We start from the raw sequence: 21,960 nt of genomic DNA, 5'->3' as shown, positions 1-21,960 counted from the left end.
CAAGATGTGGAGGTGGAAGATAGTGATATTGATGATTAACCCTGTATAGGCTTAGGTTCAGGCTCATGTGTGTGTTTCTATCAGTTTTTAGCAAAAAAAAAAAAAAAAAAAAAAAAAAAAAATTTCAAGTAAAATAAAAATTTAAAATTAAAAAACACTTGCAGAATAAGGATATAAAGAAAGAAAATATTTTTGGACAGCTGTACAACATGTTTGTGTTACAAGCTATGTGTTATTACAAAAGAGTCAAGAAGTTTTTAAGTTAAAGCTTATAAAGTAAAATAGTTACAGTAAGCTAAGGTTAATTTATGATTGAAGAAAAATAAATTTAGTGTAGCCTAAGTGTGCAGTATTTATGAAGTTTGCAGTAGGGTGTACCCTACTGCAAACTTTCACATTCACTTACCACTCACTCAACTTCAGTTCTATAAGCTCCATTCATGGCAAGTGCCCTATACAAATGTACCATATTTTGTCTTTTATAACATTTTTACTGTACTTTTTCTATGTTTAGATATGTTTGGATATGCAAATGCCCTTGTGTTACAGTTGCCTACAGTATTCAGTACAGTAACAAGCTGTATTGGTTTGTAGCCTAGGAGCCATAGGCTGTTTTTTAAAATTTTTTGTGTGTACATAGTAGGTGTGTGTATTTATGGAGCACATGAGATATTTTGATACAGGCAAGCAACGTGACATAATAACATCACAGAGAATCAGGTCCCCGTCCCCTCAAGCATTCATCCTTTGTGTTACAGACAATCCAATTACACTCTTTAAGGTATTTTAGAATATACAATTAAGTTATTGTTGACTATAGTCACCAGTTGTGCTATCAAATAGTAGGTCTTTCTCTATTTTTTTTGGTGCCCATTAACCATCTCCACCTCCCCCGACCCTGCAATCAGCTATTCCGTATAGCCTAGGTGTGTAGTAGCCTAAATGACTTAGGTTTGTGTAAGTACACTCTGATGTTCCTACATGGACAAACTTGCCTAACGATTCATTTCTCAGAACATAGCCCCATCGTTAAGTGACACATAAACTGTACTTTGTTCCTTTTTATTGCCAAATATTCCATTGCGTGGATGTACCACATTTTGTTTATCCATTCATCACTTGGTGGATACTTGAGTTGTTTCCACTTTTTGTCTATTGTGAATAATCCTGTGGTCAGGCCCGGTGGCTCACGCCTGTAATCCCAGCACTTTGGGAGGCCGAGGTGGGCAGATCACCTGAGGTCAGGAGTTTGAGACCAGCCTGGCCAACATGGTGAAACCTCGTCTCTACTAAAAGTACAAAAATTAGCTGGATGTGGTGGTGGGCGCCTGTAATCTCAGCCACCCGGAAGGCTAAGGTAGGAGAATTGCTTGAACCGGAGAGGCAGAGGTTGCAGTGAGCTGAGATCGTGCCATTGCACTCCAGCCTGGACGACAGAGCAAGACTCCATCTCAAAATAATAATAATAATAATGCTGTGAACATTCATGCACAAGTGTTTACATGGACAGACATGTTTTAGTTCTCTTGATTATATACTTAGTGTAAATACTGGATCATATGGTAGCTTTATGTTTAACCTATTAAGGATCCGCTAAACTTTTCCAGAGTGGCTACAACATTTTACAGTGTCAGCAGCACTGTATGAGGGTTCCAATTTCTCCATCTCCTCAGTAACACTTGTCTTTTATTTTAGCGATTCTGGTTAAGTTTTGTAAAGTGGAATCTTGTTGTGGTTTTTATTTTGCATGACTAATGTTGAGCATCTTTTCATATGCTTATTGCCTATTTGTATATCTTTTTTGGAGAAATGTCTATTCAAATTCTTTGTCTCTGTTTTTTTAGTTTTTTTTTTTTTTAATTGAGTAATAACATTCCTTTATATATTCTGGATTCAAGTCCCATATCAGATCCATGATTTGTAAATATTTTCTCCTACTCAGTGGAGTTTTCACTTTCTTTATGGTATCCTTTGAAGCACAAACGTTCTTAATTTTGATGAAGTATCATTTTTTTGATCTTATGGGTCATGCTCATGGTGTCATAAGAAATCAGTGCCTAACCTTAGTCATTACTCCTGTCCCTTCCCCTCTACCCCACTTGCTCTTCCCAGACACGAATCCGCTGCTCTTTCCCCTTCGGTACTTGGAGCTTTCTGCGGCCCCTCCCTTCCCCAGGTCCAGCTCCGCTTGCAGTATCCTGCCCTCCTCCCCCACCGGCCTGCAGCAGCAGCACCAGGACCATGCTCTTCTATTCCTTTTTCAATCCCTGTGGGCAAGGATGTGGACCTGGAACTCAAGAATGACTTGCATATCTGTGGACCCCTCCATTCTGTGGATCAGTATCTCAACATCAGATTAACTAACATCAGCATTACAGACCCTGATAAATACCCTCACATCTTCATTCGGGGCTTAGTGGTTCAATATGTGCAGTTGCCAGCAGACAAGGTTGACAAAGTTGCTGCAGAATGCAGCAAGGAAGGAAGCCCTATAGCAGAAACAGTGATGGCTCCTCCTCTTCCTCCTCCTCTTCCCTTCCCTCTTCCATTGCTGACCCATAACCCCAAGTCCCAGCCTAGGACCCCTGACCGTGAATACTTGATGCAATTTTGTTTCGTTGGTGTTTTTTCGTCGTTGTTGTTTTAACTAGTGAGTGTGTGTGTATGTGTGTGTGTGTGTTTAAGGGATGACTGGATGAAAGGGATAATAGGGAACAGCTCTCCCTGTTGAGAAGGGGAGGATAATTAGGCTGGGAAATTTCAAAGCCTTCCTAGTCCTCAGCATCTGCCTTTCTCACTACTTCCCTAGAGATGGTGGGAGAGTTTCCTAGGTCTTTCCAGGGCAGCATGTGATTCATTTTGGGGATGGAAGAAATCTGTACCACATCAGGAATAAAATTTACGATGCAAAAAACAAACACTCCTGTGTTTTTTTCTAAGAACTTTATAGGGTTAGCTCTTACATTTAGGTCTGTGATCCATTTTGAGTTAATTTTTTTAATAGTGTGAAGCATAGGGGTCCAACTTCATTCTTTTGTATGTGGATATCCAGTTGTCCTAGCAGCATTTTGAACTCTTCCCTGCTTTTATCTGGACTTCATTTTCCTTTATCTGGAATGTCCCTGTTCTGCTCTATTTGGATTATCTTCTGAGTTTTTTTCCTTAGCATGAAGTTTTACCTGGGAGAGGGATTTGGCTGGTTAATATTAAGAATTCATAGCCACTCATGTTCCTCTTAGACCTTACAGTAGACCTCTTGTACTCACTCACTATTGGAGTGTGCAAATCCCTCCCAGTTCAGCTTCTGTTCAGCATTTTTTTTTGTATGAGTACTTGTTGGTTGTTTTGGAATTTTCAGGACATCGAGATATTCCTCTGCTTCCTTCTGCACAGATGCTGATAATTCATACGGTCTTGTAGTTGTCAGTGGCTTCTTACTACCCACTTGTATTTTGGGGCTCATGGAGATACTCCATCACCTGGTTTTATTGTAGCTGTTGTAAATGGGTTTTGGTTTGACCTTCCTAGTTACTCTGTATGTTTTTATGGAGAGAGTTGAGGAAATTCGTAAGTTACACCAATGCCGGTACCATCTTTCAAGAATCCTCATAATTATGTTTCTTAATCTTGACATTGACATTTTTCCGCTTTCCTCACTAGACACTCTAAGGTTAGTTATATGTTAATTTATTAAACTAAAATACAGTAAGTTATATAGGTATAGATGTACAGCTGTTTATACTGTGTACTAAAACTAATGTGTCTCTTCATATCATATATTTTGATACCTAATCAATTCCCTAATTTTGGAAATATGGCTATTTTGTTAAAAACTTCCCCTACCAGGGTGGATATATCTAATGAATCTTAATAGTTCCTGTATTGTATGTTTGTATATATACATACAAACACACACACACACACTCCCTCTCTCTCTCTCTCTCTCAGCTTTGGCACCCAAAGGGTGGCTAAGGTTTTCAGTTGAATAAAAATATTTCTTTTTAAAAAGTTTATTTCTAAAAGTCATTATTGAGGTTGGGGCAATTATCTTGAAGAGGATCAGTTCCAAAGTTATTTTCTATTTAGAGTAAATTGGAAGATTAAGCTGTAAATGTTTGCTGGTAGCTTATGCATTCATATATATCTTTTTGTATTTATGGAAGAAAAGATATTGAAGCCCTATTCTCGGGGCATTTTCTGCCTCTTACGTTTAATACATTTTTCTAATAACTAACAAAATTTTTGTATGCTTACAAAAATAATAGTCATGTACGTTAATGGAAGAAGAAATCAAAGGTTTCTATGTCTTTTTTTTATGGTTACTTGTCAGCAATTGACATTTTTATATGCTTTGGAGTCATACCTTATAAAACCTGCCTAGGTTAGTAATCCCACAAACAAACTTTCTGAGTCTGGTTGAAAATTAAAGTGTTGATAATGACACTTTGGCCAGGCACGGTGGCTCACCTGTAATCGCAGCACTTTGGGAGACTGAGATGGGCAGATCACTTGAGAGGCCAGGAGGTTGAGACCAGCCTGACCATCGTGGCAAAACTCCGTCTCTACCAAAAAATACAAAAATTATCCAGACCTGGTGACGTGCATCTGTAGTCCCAGCTACTTGGGAAGCTGAGGCACGAGAGTCGCTTGAACCTGTGAGGCAGAGGTTGCAGTGAACCAAGATTGTGTCACTGCTCTCCATCCTGGGCGATAGAGCGAGACTCTGCCTCAAAAAAAAAAAAAAAAAAAAAAAAAATGTTGATAATGACACTTTAATTTCTACCCCCAGAGATGTTTCTCTTTTGGTTCCTGGTAAAGAATACTGATCTGGGAATCAGGAGACCTGGGTTCAGTTCAGTTATAACACGACATCCTGACTTTCCTATTTGCTCAGTTGACTTCTGTGGTTGTGGTAATTTCCCTTGTCCATGAAGTGAGAGGGTTAGAGTACATGGTCAGTAATAAATTTTTTTACAAGGATTCTTTAACTCTGTAGTGAGAGAATCATATTTAATTCATCTTTTTGTTCTTTAGCAGCCAGAACTTATTTTTGAATACTTACTGTGTCAGTAAATTGTGATTATCATTGATAGTGTAGAGACCATTGAATAATTGAAATGACAATATAGTAAGGGAGCGTTGATAAGGAGATATTTTTGTCCTTCATTTGTTAATAATGGAATTCATATGTGTTTTAATAAATGATGTTTCCCATTGGTCATGATGACCAGTGTTTGGCAGTGTGTTTATTTTTATTACTATATACTTACTGGGCATTTATAGTTTTTATAAATTATGCAGCTAAGGGAAGTTGTAGTTTGAAGGAAGACTGCTCTGTGAAGACAACTTGGAATATCTAACTTTTGTATTGCTAGGTACATGTTGGATATATTTTTATAAAACATTTTATATTCAGTGAATATCAAGCTAAAAAGATATGTATAATTTATTCAGGTTTTTCATTTTAGGGTTAAGTGCATGCCTGAATTATAGAAACCTTAATTAGAAAACAAACAGCACAATTATTAAATACTTATTAAAAGAAAAAAATATTTTAAGATACAAATTCTCTATTACCCATCATCCTAATTTGGAGATAACTTAGACACTAAGGTTAGGATTCTTAGTCATGTCATTTTTATAAACAGAGTTCTAATTTTTGCTCAGAGCAGATAGCTCTCCTTCACATTATGTCTGACTTGAGTGTAATTCTTGGTATTCAAAAAGAGTAAAGAGAAATTATAACTTGTCAATATCAATTTGGGTAATACATTTTGGGTAATAACTTAATATTTACTTTTGAGTTAATTTATAGGAAAAGCCTAGGAGACTGTTCTGAGTGGCATTGTTTAATATCTTTCTAGGAAACTCATCTGTAGCAGGCTAACAGAGGCCTGTTCTTTAGATAAGAAAGCCACAGATAAGAATGCCTTACAATTTGTTTAAGATTTTACTTTTTACTAACAATTTATACATTTATTACTCGTTTGCTCTTTACAGCAAACTTAAAATATTGACTGAGATTAGATTTATATGTAAGTGGTTTTCTTTTCGAGCAATGCAATTGGTATGGTATTTTTAATCTTGATTTCTAATGTTCATTGCTGGTATATAGAAACATAATCAGTGTTTGTATTTTTATCCAGTTCTGTGACCTTACTGAATTCACTTATTATTTCTAGAAGTGTGTGTGTGTGTGTGTGTGTAGATTCATTGGGATTTTCTGTGTAGACAATCATGGGGACAGTTTCTAACCTCCGTGCCTTTTACTATTCCCTCCCCCTCCCCCTCCCCCTTCTCCCTCTTCTTCTTCCTCCTCTTCCTCTTCTTCTTTTTCCTCTTCTTCCTCTTCTTCCTTTTCCTCTTCTTCCTCTTCCTCTTCTTCCTCTTCTTCCTCTTCCTCTTCCTCCTCCTCTTCTTCTTCTTTCTTCCTCTTCTCTCTTCCTCTTTCTCGTCTTCCCTATTTCTATTTTTCGGAGAACTTTTTTCATGACTGTTGAATTTTGTCAGATGCTTTTTTTGAGTCCACTATTACGATTCTGTGATTTTTCTTCTTTATCCTGTTACTGTGGATTACACTGATTGATTTTCAAATGTTGAACCAACCTTGCATCTTGGAATAAATCCTACTTAGTCATGGCATATAAATCTATTTATATATTGCTGGATTCTATTTTCTAATATTTTCTTAAGGATTTTTACATCTATATTTGTAAACAATATTGATCCGAAGTTTTCTCTTTTGGTACTGCCCTTTTCTAGTTTTGGTATCTCGGTAATACTGGCTTCATAAAATGAATTGGGACATGTTCTCTCCTATTTTGTGATGGAGATTATGTTGAATTTGTGTTCATTCTTAAACATTAGGTAGAATTTCCCAAGGTTGCTCCCAACTTCCAACAAACATTTGTTCTGCTTCTTGTTACCATAAATTAGATATGACTTTCCTCAAATTTCTTTATAACACGACATTCTACAATGTGTGTGTGTGTGTGTGTGTGTGTGTGTGTGTGTGTGTATACACTCGGATTGTTTTGTGGCCGGCACTCATTTCATTCAGCAAAATTTTTGATATTCATCTTTTTTGTATACATGAGTAGTTTACTCCTTTTTACTGCTGAGCAGTATTCTGTTGTGTGGATATGCTACAAATTGTTTATCCATTCACCTGTTGATGGACATTAGAGCTTTGTTCAATCTTTGGCTGTTACAAAGTTGTAGTCAAGTCTTTGTGTGGACATAAGCTTTTTTCTGTTTTCCTTTTTTTTTTTGAGACAGAGTCTCGCTCTGTCTCCCAGGCTGGAATGCAGTAGTGCGATCCCCGCTCACTGCAACCTCCGCCTCCTGGATTCAAGCAATTCTCCTGCCTCAGCCTCCCAAGTAGCTGGGACTACAAGCACGCACCACCACCCCTGACCAAGTTTTGTATTTTTAGTAGAGATGGGTTTTCACCACGTTGGCCAGGCAGGTCCCGAACTCCTGACCTCAGGTGATCCGCCCGCCTCAGGCTCCCAAAGTGCTGGGATTACAGGTGTGAGTCACTGCGCCTGATCTTCTTTTTTCTTTTTGAAACAGAGTCTTGCTCTGTCACCCAGGCCGGAGTGCAGTGGCTTCATCTCTGCTCACTGCGGCCTCTGCATCTCTGATTCAGGCAGTTCTCCTGCCTCAGCTTTGAGTAGCTGGGATTATGAGTGCATATCACCATGCCCGGCTGCCTTTTTGTTTGTTTTTTCATCATGTTGTGCTTTGTGAAGCACAGCAATGGAAGCACTTTTTAAAAATGATTTTTAGTTTCTAAATTTTTAGTTACAGTGTCAATAATATGGGATTTGGACATAGAGCCTCCAGATACTTGATACCTGTTTACGTGAATGTTTCTTTTCGGGGGAAATATGTTTCAAATTCTAGACAACAATTGGGTAGTCAACCTGTTTTTCACCTCTAGAATGTTTGTTCACATGTGGCCCAGATTAGTTGCTACAGTGAGACAGAATCCTGCAGCGCCTTTTCTCTTCTGGTATTATGGATTCCAAGCTGGCCTATTTAAAATACTGTTGTCAAAGACAGTTGTAATCCTCTAAGTACTTGGTTATTTAGAACTCAGTTACCTTTTTTCTTTTAGTAGCCCAGGAATAGCGTTTATTCTTTGCATTGCTGTCAAGTTTCCTGAATACACATGTGCTAGTGCCCAATCATCAGTTGTAATTTAAAGCAGTGGTTTCATATATACAGATTTCCACTCAAAAATTGGTTTTTCTTTGCCATTCCACAGTACCTTCTCCAGGCAAATTCCGTTCCCCCGCAGCACCATCTCCTTTGGCTCTTCGGCAACCAGTGAAAGCATTTAGTAACCATGGTTCTGGTTCTCCTGGTAGCCAAGAAATAACACAGCTCACACAAACCACCTCCTCACCTGGGCCTCCTATGGTTCAGAACACAGTCTCAGCAAATCCTCCCAGCAATATCAACAGCGCTACTCTAACCAGACCCGCAGGGACAACTGCAATGAGAAGTGGCTTGCCCAGACCCAGTGCCCCTTCTGCTGGGGGCATACCAGTGCCTCGCAGCAAACTTGCACAGCCTGTTCGCAGGTAAGTGGCAGATGTTCTGTTTCAGCATTCTTGAGTACCTGAAAGTGGATAGATTGGAATGAATTAGCTTCATCCCTATGTTTGATAGTAAACAGAAAGTCATGGTGGATTCCCACCAGAGTTCTAGTACCATTTGAATAAAACATTACTACATTGTTTTTAAGAAATCCTCATTTGGGACTTTTACCAGTTTGGTTCAGGTTAAATTTGTCCAGTTGCCTGACATGAGTAAGCATCTCAGAGGACCCCTAGAAAAAAAATTGTTAGAGCCACTCAATTTGATTGTGATATTCATTCATTTTGAATAGAATTATATTCAATAAAGATGATAAAGGTATATTAGAATATAGAGTGATATTTAAGATAAAACTTCTAGCTACCAAGTCTGAGTATAATCTATAAGCATGGTTTTCAAACCCTTATTCTACAATTCAGAATTATCTGAGATTTATATAAATGTAGGGTCTAAGTTTTACCTTCAGAGAGTCTAACTTAGTGGATCTGGTATGAGGCCCAGAATCTGTGGGTGTGCTAGGTATTTTGTTGTTGTTTTGTTTTGTTTTGTTTTTGTTTTTGTTTGTTTTTTTTTTGAGACGGGGTCTTGCTCTGTCTCCCAGGCTGGAGTGCAGTGGTGCTATCTCGGCTCACTGCAGCCTTGACCTCCCAGGCTCAAGCAATCCTCTCACCTCAGCACCCCTGTAGCTGGGACTACAGGCGTGCACCACCATGCCTGGCTAATTTTTGTAGAGATGGGGTTTCACCATGTTGCTCAGGCTTGTCTGGAGCTCCTCAGTTCAAGTGATCTGCCTGCCTCAGCCTCCCAGAATGCTGGGATTACAGGTGCTGGTTTTTTTGTTTGTTGTTTGTTTGCTTAATCTTCAGATGATTCTGAATCAGACAGGTTGGGAATGATGCATCTGTAACCTTTCAAGAATGGGATTACCGCCATCAGTAAACTTTGGTGTCAAATATAATTAAACTGGAAGTATCACTGTGCTAAATAAGTAAATGCTTGCTTTGTTTAATCTTCATAATGTTAAATGAGTAGGTATTCTTATTTCTGTTTTTCAAAAGAAGATGTTGAAATGTAATGGAATTAAGTAATTTGCCTAAAGCCACATAGCTTATAAAACTATGAGTTGCAAGTATGTCTGACTTCGGAGCTCTTTTAATCACTGCATCATACTGCCTTTCTAGTGATGCTGACACTGAGCTTCTAATACCACATTCGTCATTCTGCCTCTCAAAATAATAAGTAAATGATAAGGTTGGTTATCTGTGTGCTTGGAAAAGGTGAGACCATCTTTTCCTTTCTTTGATCTAATAGCTATGTTAACAAAATGGGAAGTCATCTGGTGCCCAGTAAAACTTGGAAGTTGTGAAAATGCAGAGTGTGGGGAGGTTGTACTAGTACCTATTTAGAGCTTTTGCCTTGGTACAGCCTCCATGGGATCGTGATGGCACCTGAAGAGTAATTAATATATGTGTGAGATAGTATGGTAATGTTTCATAAAGACATTTATCAAATTTTAATTACAAAATTGCTTTATTACAGATCCTTGCCAGCTCCTAAAACCTATGGTAGCATGAAAGATGACAGTTGGAAAGATGGCTGTTACTGACCAGCAAAGAAGAATGCAGAGGTCCACGGCTTCATGGATACCCTTCACCAGGCTAAAAAACAACTTTTATATGCAGACTGTTCAGATAAGACTCTTGGGATTTATAAAATCCCAGCCCTCTCTGTCTTAATTAGCACAAACCGACAGAGATCATCAAACAGCACTTTAATGACATTTAACATCAGATGTGTTTGGTAATCATACAATCACTCTCCATAGAATCACTTTTAGTTTTGTTTAATAGAAACTAGGTTGATTTTTTAAAAATATTTGACAGAGGCCAATATCTGGGCAAATACTTAATGGATGCCAAAGAGAAATGCCCATTTGTAAATGAGAAAAATGCCTATTTGTGCACAAGAAAATGGCGAATTCAGGCTATCCAAAACTTCACATTCAACCTAATTTACTGTATAAATAGTATCAATAAATATTTGTGTTAATGAGAACTAATATTCTGACTAATTATCTAAAGTGTTTCACTAGTACACCAGGAAACTACAGATTGAGATTGGGGGGTGGGAGGAAAGAAACCTGGGCTAGAGATTTGAAACATTACTAAATTTAGGAGAATTTCAGAAATTATGTTTGCAGGTTCATTAGAAAAATTGTCATTTAATCTTAAGTTTTGGATGTAGCTCACATATCACCACCACCAGATAGTGTTACAGCATGCATCCATCATGTTGCATTGACACATCAAACTTGTGTGTGTTTGTTTTGATTGCCAAAAGGGCTTAAAATCAGTTGTACAATCTTTCTAAACTTTATAGTTCCTGGCTCAGGAAAGATGGCCTTTGCTATTGAAGCCAACTTCTTCACATGCTGTTATCTTTACAGAACTAAGAGATCTTTTTCTATTAGCAGGTTTTCATGATAGGAAAGAACAAGTAGTGTGTGTCTTTATTCTTGATACAACACCACCTCAGTGCTTGCAACCTGGAACAAAACCATGCAATGAGAGAGAGGGGGAAAAAATCTATGCACTTAACCTACAAAATCTCTGGTGATGACAGTTGTATTGTTGCTATTACATGGCATAACGGTCTATTATGTGGTAGGAAAATATAGCCTGCTAAATCCTACTTAAGTTGATCCACTTTAAACTGAGTAACTGTATAAAACACCTATTGAAAATTCTTTTCCTTTTGACTTAGATTCTGCCTTACATCAATTTTTGCATTTTTGGTAACCCTACTACATATAACTCTAACCTGATAAATACTTGCTCTCTAATGGCTCTTAATATATCCTCGAAATCGGCTATTTCGGTTTTATCAGACTATTACCAGAGTAAAACTTCCTTCTGTAGCAGGCCTCTCATTTTTTATTATGAGGTCTGTTTTTAAATACCCAATTTGAACAGCTCTAAGATATTGTCACTTAGGTCATCTAAAAGCTTTTAGAGATTTGAACATAAGTTCATTTCCTGTTAATCAAAGACATTCCGTAAGTTGGCAAAAGAAATTGGGAGAGAGAAATAGAAGGCTTGATATTCAGGACAGCATTAAGGTTGATAGGTTGAGAGAATGATAAAAACTTAAAACCAGGACCTCCATTCTGTCATGACTGACACCATGGTAGTCTGTCAGCTTGACCAGTGGAGAGTCATTCATTTAGCACAAGCAGCTGGAGATTTAAACTGCCAGTACTATGTATTTGGTGTATAATGCAAGGAAGAAACGTTATCTTTGAATTTGAGGGTGATGGGGTGGGTCAGGAAAGGATGGCGCCAGAATTCTACATGATAATGAACTGAAAAATGTTGCTTTTCAGAGGAAGATAAAGCATCTTCTTTTGGGAGGGGGGTATCTCATGTCTAAGTAAGTAAAAGAAAGAAGTAGCTACTGTCTCTTTTAAAAACCACGTACAAAACAAAACAAGTCTCAGTTTTCAGTGCAACATTTCAAAAAATATATATGCTGCAATCTAATAATTAAAAGGAATTTTACCTATTGTGAAACACATTACATTTTTTAAGTTAGATAATCAGTTTCAAAAGGAGTATTCAGGTTATTTAACTTTGTTTTTAAATGGCTGCATCAGAAAAAAAAGTCTATTTTTTTTTTATTAAAATATTTCATCACTTGTTAAAACGCATTTTGGATCTGAGTTTGGTAAAGTATTATTTTACCTGCTGTTGTACTACCACAGACTGTTGACTTTTAGTTTCTTAAAGAGAAAAATTGCCTTTTTACTAGAAAGCCTTTGTATATCGCAGTTTTTCTGTTTGGGAAAATCTAAGGATTTACTGTGGTTAGTCTTACAGAAGAAATGTGGATTTGATAAACTAGTGCCTATGATTTTAACTTATGTTTGATATATATATAGTAGTAAGGGTTTTATGAATGTTGATTATTTTGTGCCAACAGCCCAGAATTGTCACTTATATGTAAGCAGAAAACAATGAGCTCTGCTTCCAAAGTTATTTAATTTTTTCAGTGTTTGAATGTTATTTTTTGTAAGTGTGTTAATAAAAGTGTAAAGAATTGGAAAATATAAATATTCTTAACTCAAGCATTTGCTGGATCATTTTTCTACAAAACTTGTTTGTACAATATAAAACACTCTCTGAAGAGTTGACTTTTTTTCAGTTTCGTATCCTGGAAATCACATTTTGTAAAACTGGGGACCATTCATAATTGTCAGATACTTTTTACAATTATCTCAATACATCACTTTTATAAAAAAAAAAGTTTTTTTGAAAGAAAATTAGATACATATGTGGCCCCAGATGTTTGTATAACTCTAGAATGATCTAGACTATGTATGTTTAAATTAACTTTTTATTGAATGTACAGGTGTCCATTTTTGACGTTACGCATGGTCCTTTTAGATCACATGACGTTTGATTTGCAAACATTTCTATAGCCGAACTTGTATATGTGGTTGCCTCCTTAATAAACAGCCTGACCATAATGTTTATTATTAAATTTATATTCTTTTTTTAAGTGTTTAATTAATCTCTGGATATGGTAAGATTCCTTTTTTCCTCTCAGTTGCCTACAACTTGGTTTTAATAAATTACTTAGTTGAGTTTTTCTTTAAACACAGAAACCCAAATCATATTGCCCTTTCAGATTTAGTTTTCGTGGGGTCGGATTATGTCTTATATTTCTCTGTCAGAGTTATTTCATATATGGATTTTACTTGAAGGAAATTTATAGTTTACTCTAACTTGATTTGTTCTTGGAACTTTTTCACCTGCTGTGAATTGATACCTAGTTATAAAAAGCTAGCATTTGCCTAGATCATAACTATATATGATATCTAGTTAGAAAAAAACAAGCAAAAAGCTATTACGAGTTTCCAAGAGGGACAGTTAATTGCATTTTCATACCAAATGCGAATATTTAGGTGATCACATGCATCTTTCCTTGTATGGATGGAAAAATCAAGAATTGTACACCGTTTAATGAGTTCTCCATATTCCTTTAGGAGATATTTGCTTTGCAATTACATGTTACAATTAGAATAATTACAATTAAAATAATATTACATGTGACAATTAGATTAATACTGATGAGAGGGAAAAAAGACACCCTTCTGTTTTTTTCTCTCAAGCCAGTCTAAAAACTTGAAGAGCCATTTAAAATTAAATGTCACTATATTTGTATTATAAATCAATACATAAGTTTAAACCTGTTACATACTCAGTGCAACAGAAAAACCCATATGGAGGTTCAACCACTAATGTATTTTGAATGATCCTAAATATAAGTCTTGGGTGGCTAAATGGCCCTCTGCTTTACCAGCCTGAAAATGAAACTGATTATATTCATTGGCCTTATTTACTATAATACAAATTGGTTAAAACTATGTTAACTGAATGCCAGTTTGAAACAAATTATCTACATTAAGTCATCTTAATGTTTTCTCTTTAAAAGAAAGAAAAAAATCTGTTTCTTCTGATTTCGAAAGTAATAGAAATTCATTGCTGTAGAACATAAACTAAAAATATTAAAAAGTATAAAGGTGAAAAATGATAGTTGTCTGCAATCCCATAATCTGGAAATATTGAAGTACTGTCCTTAACATGGTTGTAACATGTTAAGTGGAAGGGTAGAAGGTCTTTTTTTTTTTTGAGAAAATGTTTATTTTAAATAAGAAATGTTTCTTATGTAAAAATGTTGACATGAGTTTGCTTTTGCACAGAAGTATACATTAACTGCTATTGAAAGCTTGGCATTTATCTTAATTCCTGATTTTAGATATTTCTTGATAAAAGTATCATGGATTGTTTGTATTGTTTATAACATTAATTGGTTTTTTACAATTTATACTTTTTTTTTTAAAACAAATCTTGCTCTGTTGCTCAAGCTGGTGGAGTGCAGTGGCATGATCTCGGCTCACTGCAACCTCTGCCTCCCAGGTTCAAGCAATTTCCCTGTCTCAGCCTCCCAAGTTGCTGGGACTACAGACGCATGCCACCATGTCCAGCTAATTTTTGTATTTTTAGTAGAGACCAGGTTTCACCATGTTTGTCAGGCTGGTCTCAAACTCCTGACTTCCATATGATCTACCCACTGTTGTACCTGCTGTTGTGTTTTTTACCTGCTGTTGTACTTCCACAGACTATTGACTTTTAGTTTCCTAAAGAAAAAAACTTTTTTTTTTTTAAGAGATGGGGGTCTCACTATTTTGCCCAGGATGGTCTCGAACTCCTGGGCTCACGCGATTCTCCCACCTCAGCCTCCCAAAGTGCTGAGATTACAGACATGAGTCACCACGCCCAGCCTCTATACATATTGAAATTTGAGAAATATATAATAAATTATAAAGAAGAAAAAGTACTTAATTCAATAGGTAGTCAGCAACTTGAATTTGAAGATAATGTCTTTGTTTCTTTTTCCTTCTAAAATTGTAATCATTGGCCGGGCGCGGTGGCTCACGCTTGTAATCCCAGCACTTTGGGAGGCCGAGGCGGGCGGATCACGAGGTCAGGAGATCGAGACCAAGGTGAAACCCCGTCTCTACTAAAAATACAAAAAACTTAGCCGGGCGTGGTGGCGGGCGCCTGTAGTCCCAGCTACTCGGAGAGGCTCAGGCAGGAGAATTGCTTGAACCCGGGAGGCGGAGCTTGCAGTGAGCCGAGATTGCGCCACTGCACTCCAGCCTGGGCGACAGAGCGAGACTCTGTCTCAAAAAAAAAAAAAAATTGTAATCATTTATGCTTGACAGTAACTTTTTCTTAAGTCTGAATTCATAACTACCATGATTTAGATGGATTCTGCTGCTACAAAAAAAAAAGCCATTTAGTTCTGGAAAGAGTTTATAAATATTCTAAAACTTTACCAAACTATGTCATTGTAGTCCTTCATATCGTATCCTTTACTGATACTTGAATGCCCCCCACCACCACCCCGCCTTCCATCTACCATGAATTGACAGTATTGATTGAGTACAATGCCAGTTTTAAACTACCTTTAAAGAAATAACAGGCACAACCAAATAAAGAGTTAAGCTAGTCTCCAGTAGAGTTCTTAAACTTGATTACCCGAAGGGCTGTTAAAACAGATTTCTGTGCTGTGTTCCCGACCTTTTCTATGTTTACATATGCAAATGCTTACCATTCTATGTACCTTTCTATGTACCTTTTCTGTGTTTAGATATGCAAATACCATTGTGCTACATTCGCCTACGATATTTAGTGTAGCAACATGCTGTACAGGTTTGTAGCCTAGGGCTATATTTTGCCTGGGTGTGTAGTGGGCAGTCATCGAGGTTTGTGTAAGTACACTCTGATGTTCCCACAAGGGTGAACTCACCTAACAATGCATTTCTCAGAATGTATGTGTGTCAAGCGACACATGACTGTAATATCACCTAACAATGCATTTCTCAGGATGTATCTGTGTCAAGCGACACATGAATGTAATTTAGTTTTGCCTACCTTTCAACTTTATATAAGTAGAACCATACAATTTGTATTTTTTCTTCTTTGAGGGTAATTTTTTTCTTTGAAAGCTAAAAATGATTTTCTCTTAGTCACTAAACAAAAATAATGTGAGATTCACCCATGTCGCTGATGTCATTGTAATTTGTTCATTTTCATTGCTGCTGTTACATGCCGTTGTATAAATATATCACAGTTTGTCCATTCTAATTCAAGGACAGTTGTGTTTCCAGTTTGGAGCTCTTAAAGTAATGCAGTTTTGGATTTCAGTGTAGTCAAAATGGCATAAGCCCACTGAAGCCTCTCCCACTGACTAAAAATTCTGTACAAAATGTAAAAGACAACTGAAAACACTGGGGGTGGGGTGGGGGCTAACAGTAGGATTGAAGACGGAGTCAAACCTGGAGAAAAGACCCAAACAAGGGTGAACTCATTTCTCCCCTCTTCTTTCTTTACGCTGAGCCAAGGGAGAGCACCCAGAAGAGCTGTCACAGAGGCCCCTCTGGCAGATAAACTTTGAGGAAAAACCCAAAAGATCAGAAAAAGGAGTTCCTGGAAGCTAGAGAATGTCGGGAAATCCCCAGGTTTTTACGTTTTCTCTCATGGCTTGTCTTGGGTAAGCCCTCAGGTAAGCTGTGCTAGCAAGTGGTGCCAACAGTTAAAATTGATGGAAGCACTCTTTCGGGGCAAAGGAAATGGGAAAAGAGCCTTTGCAGTCTTGAAGACTGGAGGTCATCTGCATTTTTCTCTATTTACTCTCTGTTCTGAGGGTGGCCTGAGTTGTGGGAACTCCATAGTAATAATGGTGGAACTAAAATTCCAAGAAAAACCCTTGTTTCTGGCCAGAGGACAGGGGAATGGGCTGTCTTAGGGCATGATGGGGGGAACCAGAGAGAACAAAGCAGAAGGAATCCCTTTATTGTATGTGTTAATTAGTACAAGCTCTAAGATTACATCCTCAGGACAGACCCAAAGCAGCACACTAGAGGCTTTAGGAACTAAAGTACAATTTAAACCACTGGCCAAGACACAGATTACTGAGCAGTACATGATAAGCTTGATCCAATATAATATAACCCTTTGAAAACAACTGGGAACCACAGCCACAGAAGATGGCAGAAAACTTTCAGTATGAACCTATATGGGTTTATTGTTAAACAAAAATCAACATTCTCCAGAATATTTTAACAAGACCTAGAGTCTAAATTATAATATTCAGAATGTGCAGCATTTAATCTAAAATTACCTGGCATACAAAGAACCAGGAAAATGTGATATATTGTCAAGAAAAAAGATGTCAACACCAATATGATCCAGATGTTGGACTAACAAGTTTAAGGCAGCTGTTATAACATGAAATAAAGCACTCTTATGAATGGAAAGATAGAAGTCCTTAGGAGAGTAGAAAAAAATAAGTTTAAGAACCAAATAGGAATTTTAGAACTGAAAAAAGTATTTAAATTTGATGGATTCAACAGCTGACTGAAGATGGCAGAAGAGTCAATGAAGTTGAAGAGAGCAATATAATTTATTAAATTGGAGAACAGAGAGACAAAAAATTGAAAAAATGAGCAGAGCCTCAGGAACCTGACAACAATATTGAAGATCTAACAGTTGCATTATTGGAATCCATGGTAAATGGGCTCTCAAAAGGTTCTTATTTGTATTGTTTTCCAATGTCCAAGTGCATCCATTTGGATATTCTCTGTTGTGAAGTCTCTTTCAAATCATTTGTCTGATTTTATATTGAGGTGTCTCTTTTACTCATTTGTAGGAGTTCTGTAGGTATTGTGGGGAGGGAGAGAGAGAGAGAGTTTTTAGTAAAGTTGTTTGTAACCCTTTTTAATGAATGCAGGATCTGAAGTGACAACCCCTTAATTCCATGTGTTAGTATTTGGATCTGTCTCTCTTTGTCACCTTCCCTCCCTCTTTCTCCTTCATACCTCTTCTCTTATCAGTTCCACCTGGGGTTTCTTAAGTTTAGTGTTGTAGCTATTAATTTGTTGTGTCCCAGGACCCAGTCCTTGGTCCACCTCTCTGTCTACACTCTTGCAGTGTTTCATGGCTTAGAAACCGTTTGTTATATGTCTGGAGACTCCAGACTCATATACCAAACTGCCTCCTCAGTGTCTTCATTTGGATATTAAACAGACAGCTCAGAGTGTACCTGTGCAAAGCCGCAATTCTGATCTTGCAAACCTGCTTCATTCATCTCAGCTAATAGCAATTTTGGAGTTATTCTTGGTATCTCTTCTCCCTCACTCACTCTCTTCCTCTCTCTCCATACACACCTAACCAATCTGTAAATAAATCTCATTGATTCTACCTTCAAAATATATCCAGACTCTAACCACTTCCTTGCCTCAACCCTCACTCCCACACAGCCACAAGTGATCCTTTTAAAATGTAATTCAGTCATGTCAAACCTCATCTCAAATCCTCCAGGGGCTCACCAAGTATTTCCTGTAAAAGCCAGAATGTCTATTGCCCCCCCACTTACCTCTCTGGCCTTATCTCCTCCCTCACCCCACTCCATTTCAGCTTCCCTGGCTCCTGGCCTCAGGCACATTCCCACCACAGACGAGAAAACACTGCCTGTTTTCTCTGCTGAGGCGCTCTTTGCCCCAGATGCCATATGTTGAATCCCTTACCTGCTTCAAGTCTGCTCGTGTCACCACCTCAGTGAAAAGTTTGACTCGGCCCCTCCCCCAGCTTCTAATCTTTTTTTTTTTAACCACACTCTCTTTTCCATAGCACTTATCACCTCCTAGCAGCCCATATAATTAACTCATTATTATGCCAACTTTCTCTTCTCCCTCCACTTGTGTGCATGCCCTTGCATGTGGGCACACACACCTGCATGCATGTATACCATATATGGTTCACGAAAGCAGAGATCATTTTTGTTTATCAATTCTTGGCAAATACCTAGACCAGTGCCTGGCACATGTTAGGCACACAAATATTTACTGAATGAAAGCATTGCTGATGGGAGTCTCTTTAGAGAGCAATTTGAAACACTTAACAAAATTTAAGATGTACCTTTGGCCTGGCTACGGTGGCTCACACCTATAATCCCAAGTTCGAGAGGCCATGGCTGGAGGATTGCTTGAGGCCAGAAGTTTGAGACCAACTTAGGCAACATAGTAGACCCCATCTCTACAAAAAAATAAATTTAAAAAATGTACCTTTTTGGACCCATTGATTCCACTTCTAATTATCTTACAGGTGTACCTGCATATGTGCTTGTGTAGATAAGAATATGTATATAGTATTATTTGTGGACAAACAAGACTGGACTTAAATGTCCCTCAATAGGAAACTGGTTAAATTATGAAACATTATTCACTGAAATATTAGGCACCCATTACCAAGATCAAGATATAATAGCTCTATGTGTAATGATGTGGAAAGACCCATGATGCATCATGAAAAGTAAAAACAAGGTGCCAAAATGCCATTTGGAATAAAAAGGTTTGTGTGTCATATTTGCTTTGTTAACAATGACTGCCTCTGAAGGGATACAAAAGAAACAGGTAACTGGTTACCTGTGAAGAGGGGAGTGGGAGACACAGCTAACAGTGGTAAGGAGATAAGGAACCAGCATTTTACCTGAGTATTTTAATTCTTTTTTTTTTTTTTTTTTTTGTTGCCCAGGCTGGAGTGCAGCATGATCATAGCTCACTACAGCCTTGAACTCCTGGGCTCAAGTGATCCTCCCATGTCAGCCTCCTGAGTAACTGGGACTAGGGGCGCACACCCACCCCACCTAGCCCTGTTTGAATTCTTTATCACATCCACATGTATACCCACTGCTTTTTCAAACAGTAAAAGAGAAATATAACTGTTGTCTTCCTTGCTCCCCTCAAAAAACTTGTTTTACTTCATGAAATGAGTTCAATCTAGTCTGTGAATGCACTCTTCATTGTTTCAGTCTTCTCCATCATGGCATCATAAGTTTTATATTTGCACCACAAGAAGCATTTTCATGAATTTTACTGTAATATGCGTTTGGCTTTATCAAGGGTTTATGAAGAACAAAAGCTGCTTCTGCCTCTGGTGTAAAATTATCAGGAGCATTGTTCATTATGTGACTCAATATCCCCTATATAAAGGCCCATGTGAGAATTTTTTTCTAGAATGCAGTATCTGGAAAAATCATTGTCTCTTTTGAGGAACTGGGGCTCTCCTTCGATACAAGACCTATGTGATTTATCATGTTTGCGTTTTTGTCCCTGTTGCCAGAAAGTTTAGATCCATATATTACGCTCAGTTGCAGCAACTGAATTTATTATTTTTTAAGCCGGTTTTGTCCTCAAAAGGATGGGTGGTTTATAGAAATATGAGATGAAGGTGTGTTTTTTTTAGTCTCGTTCTGTCACCCAGGCTGGTGTGCAGTGGCACGATCATAACTCCTGTAACCTTGGACTTCTGGGCTCACAATTCTCTCACTTCAATCTCCCCAGTTGCAGGATTACAGGCATGAGCCACTGCACCTGGCCAAGGTGTCTTGTTTGCTTATATACTTATTTATATAATTTCAGCTTTCATTTTAGATTCAGGGGGTACATGCGCAGATTTGTTACATGAGAGTCTTGCATAATGCTGGAATTTGGGGTTCTATTTAACCCATCACCCAAATAGCGAACATAATATCCAGTAGGTAGTTTTTCAACCTCTCCCCTTTTGGAATCCCCAATGTCTGCTGTTCCCATCTTTTTATCCATATGTACCCATTGTTTAGCTCCCACTTATATATGAGAACATGCAGTATTTTCTGTTTCTGCGTTAATTCACTTAGGATGATGGCCTCCAGCTGCATCCATGTGACTGCAAAGGACATTTTATTTTTTATGGCTGTGTAGTATTGTGTGGTGTATGTGTATCACATTTTCTTTATCCAGTCATTTGTTGATGGACACTTAGGTTGATTTCATTTATGTATATATAATTTATATTAATAATATAAATAATAGAAATATATTAAAATATAAATGTTATTGTGAATAGTGCTGTGATGAACATAAAAGTGCATGTATCTTTTTGAGAGAATGATTTCTTTTGAGTAGACACCCAGTAGTGGGACTGCCAGATTGAATCAAACTATAAAAATCCTAGAAAACCTAGGAAAAACTCCTCGGGACATTGGCTTAGGCAAAGAATTTATGACTGAGATCTCAAAAGCAAATGCAACAAAAACAAAAATTGACAAATGTGACTTAAAGAGCTTCTGCACAGCATCAGAAACTATCAAAAGAGTAAACAGATAATCTACAGAATGGGAGAAAATATTTGCAAACTAGGCATCTGACAAAGGACAAGTATCCAGAATCTATAAGGAACTTAAAATCAACAAGAAAAAAAAAAAAAACCCATTAAAAAGTGGGCAAAGGACATGAACAGACACATCTCAAAAGAATAGATACAAGTGGCCAATGAGCATGAAAAAACAACATTACTAATCATTAGGGAAATGCAAATCAAAACCACAATGAGATACCATCTCACACCAGTCAGAATGGCTATTATTAAAAAGTCAAAAAATAACAGATGCTGGTGAAGTTGCCGAGAAAGAGAATGCTTATACGCTGTTGGTGGGAATGCAAATTAATTCAACTTCTTTGGAAAACAGTATGGAGATTTGTCAAAGAATTAAAAATAGAACTAAATTAAAAATAGAATTTTTATATTTACATTTTTAATATACATATCAGATTTTTTCACGTATTTTCATTCTCAGCAAGCTAGCAAGGCTTCTGTAGGTTTAACTTATTTTGCACAGCCCTATGCTATGGACTGAGAACAAAACCACTCCTAATAATGTAATTTTATAATCAAGTTAAAATATTAG

General features: G+C 37.4%; 1 protein-coding gene and 1 pseudogene across 3 annotated transcripts in view; both read left to right on the top strand.

The window, feature by feature from the left end:
* SLAIN2 (SLAIN motif family member 2) overlaps positions 1 to 12,730 on the top strand; it is a 78,734-nt gene extending 66,004 nt beyond the window's left edge. For 2 of the 3 annotated variants that reach the window (XM_032135454.2, XM_032135455.2), the window contains 2 exons: positions 8,273 to 8,591; positions 10,147 to 12,730. In XM_032135454.2, the coding sequence (XP_031991345.1) occupies positions 8,273 to 8,591; positions 10,147 to 10,213 (386 nt within the window). In that variant the 3' untranslated portion in view covers positions 10,214 to 12,730. The remainder of the gene's footprint in view (positions 1 to 8,272; positions 8,592 to 10,146) is intronic. The other variant, XM_058430045.1, reaches the window with a different exon arrangement.
* Positions 1,899 to 2,507, top strand: LOC116456689 (U6 snRNA-associated Sm-like protein LSm2; annotated as a pseudogene).
* Positions 12,731 to 21,960: the final 9,230 nt, after the last annotated feature.

Source organism: Hylobates moloch, unplaced genomic scaffold, assembly GCF_009828535.3.
Source record: "Hylobates moloch isolate HMO894 unplaced genomic scaffold, HMol_V3 SCAFFOLD_17, whole genome shotgun sequence".
In the NCBI taxonomy this organism is placed as follows: domain Eukaryota; kingdom Metazoa; phylum Chordata; class Mammalia; order Primates; family Hylobatidae; genus Hylobates; species Hylobates moloch.
Note: the sequence above shows the minus strand (reverse complement) of the source record. Positions and strands in the feature narration are given on the sequence as shown.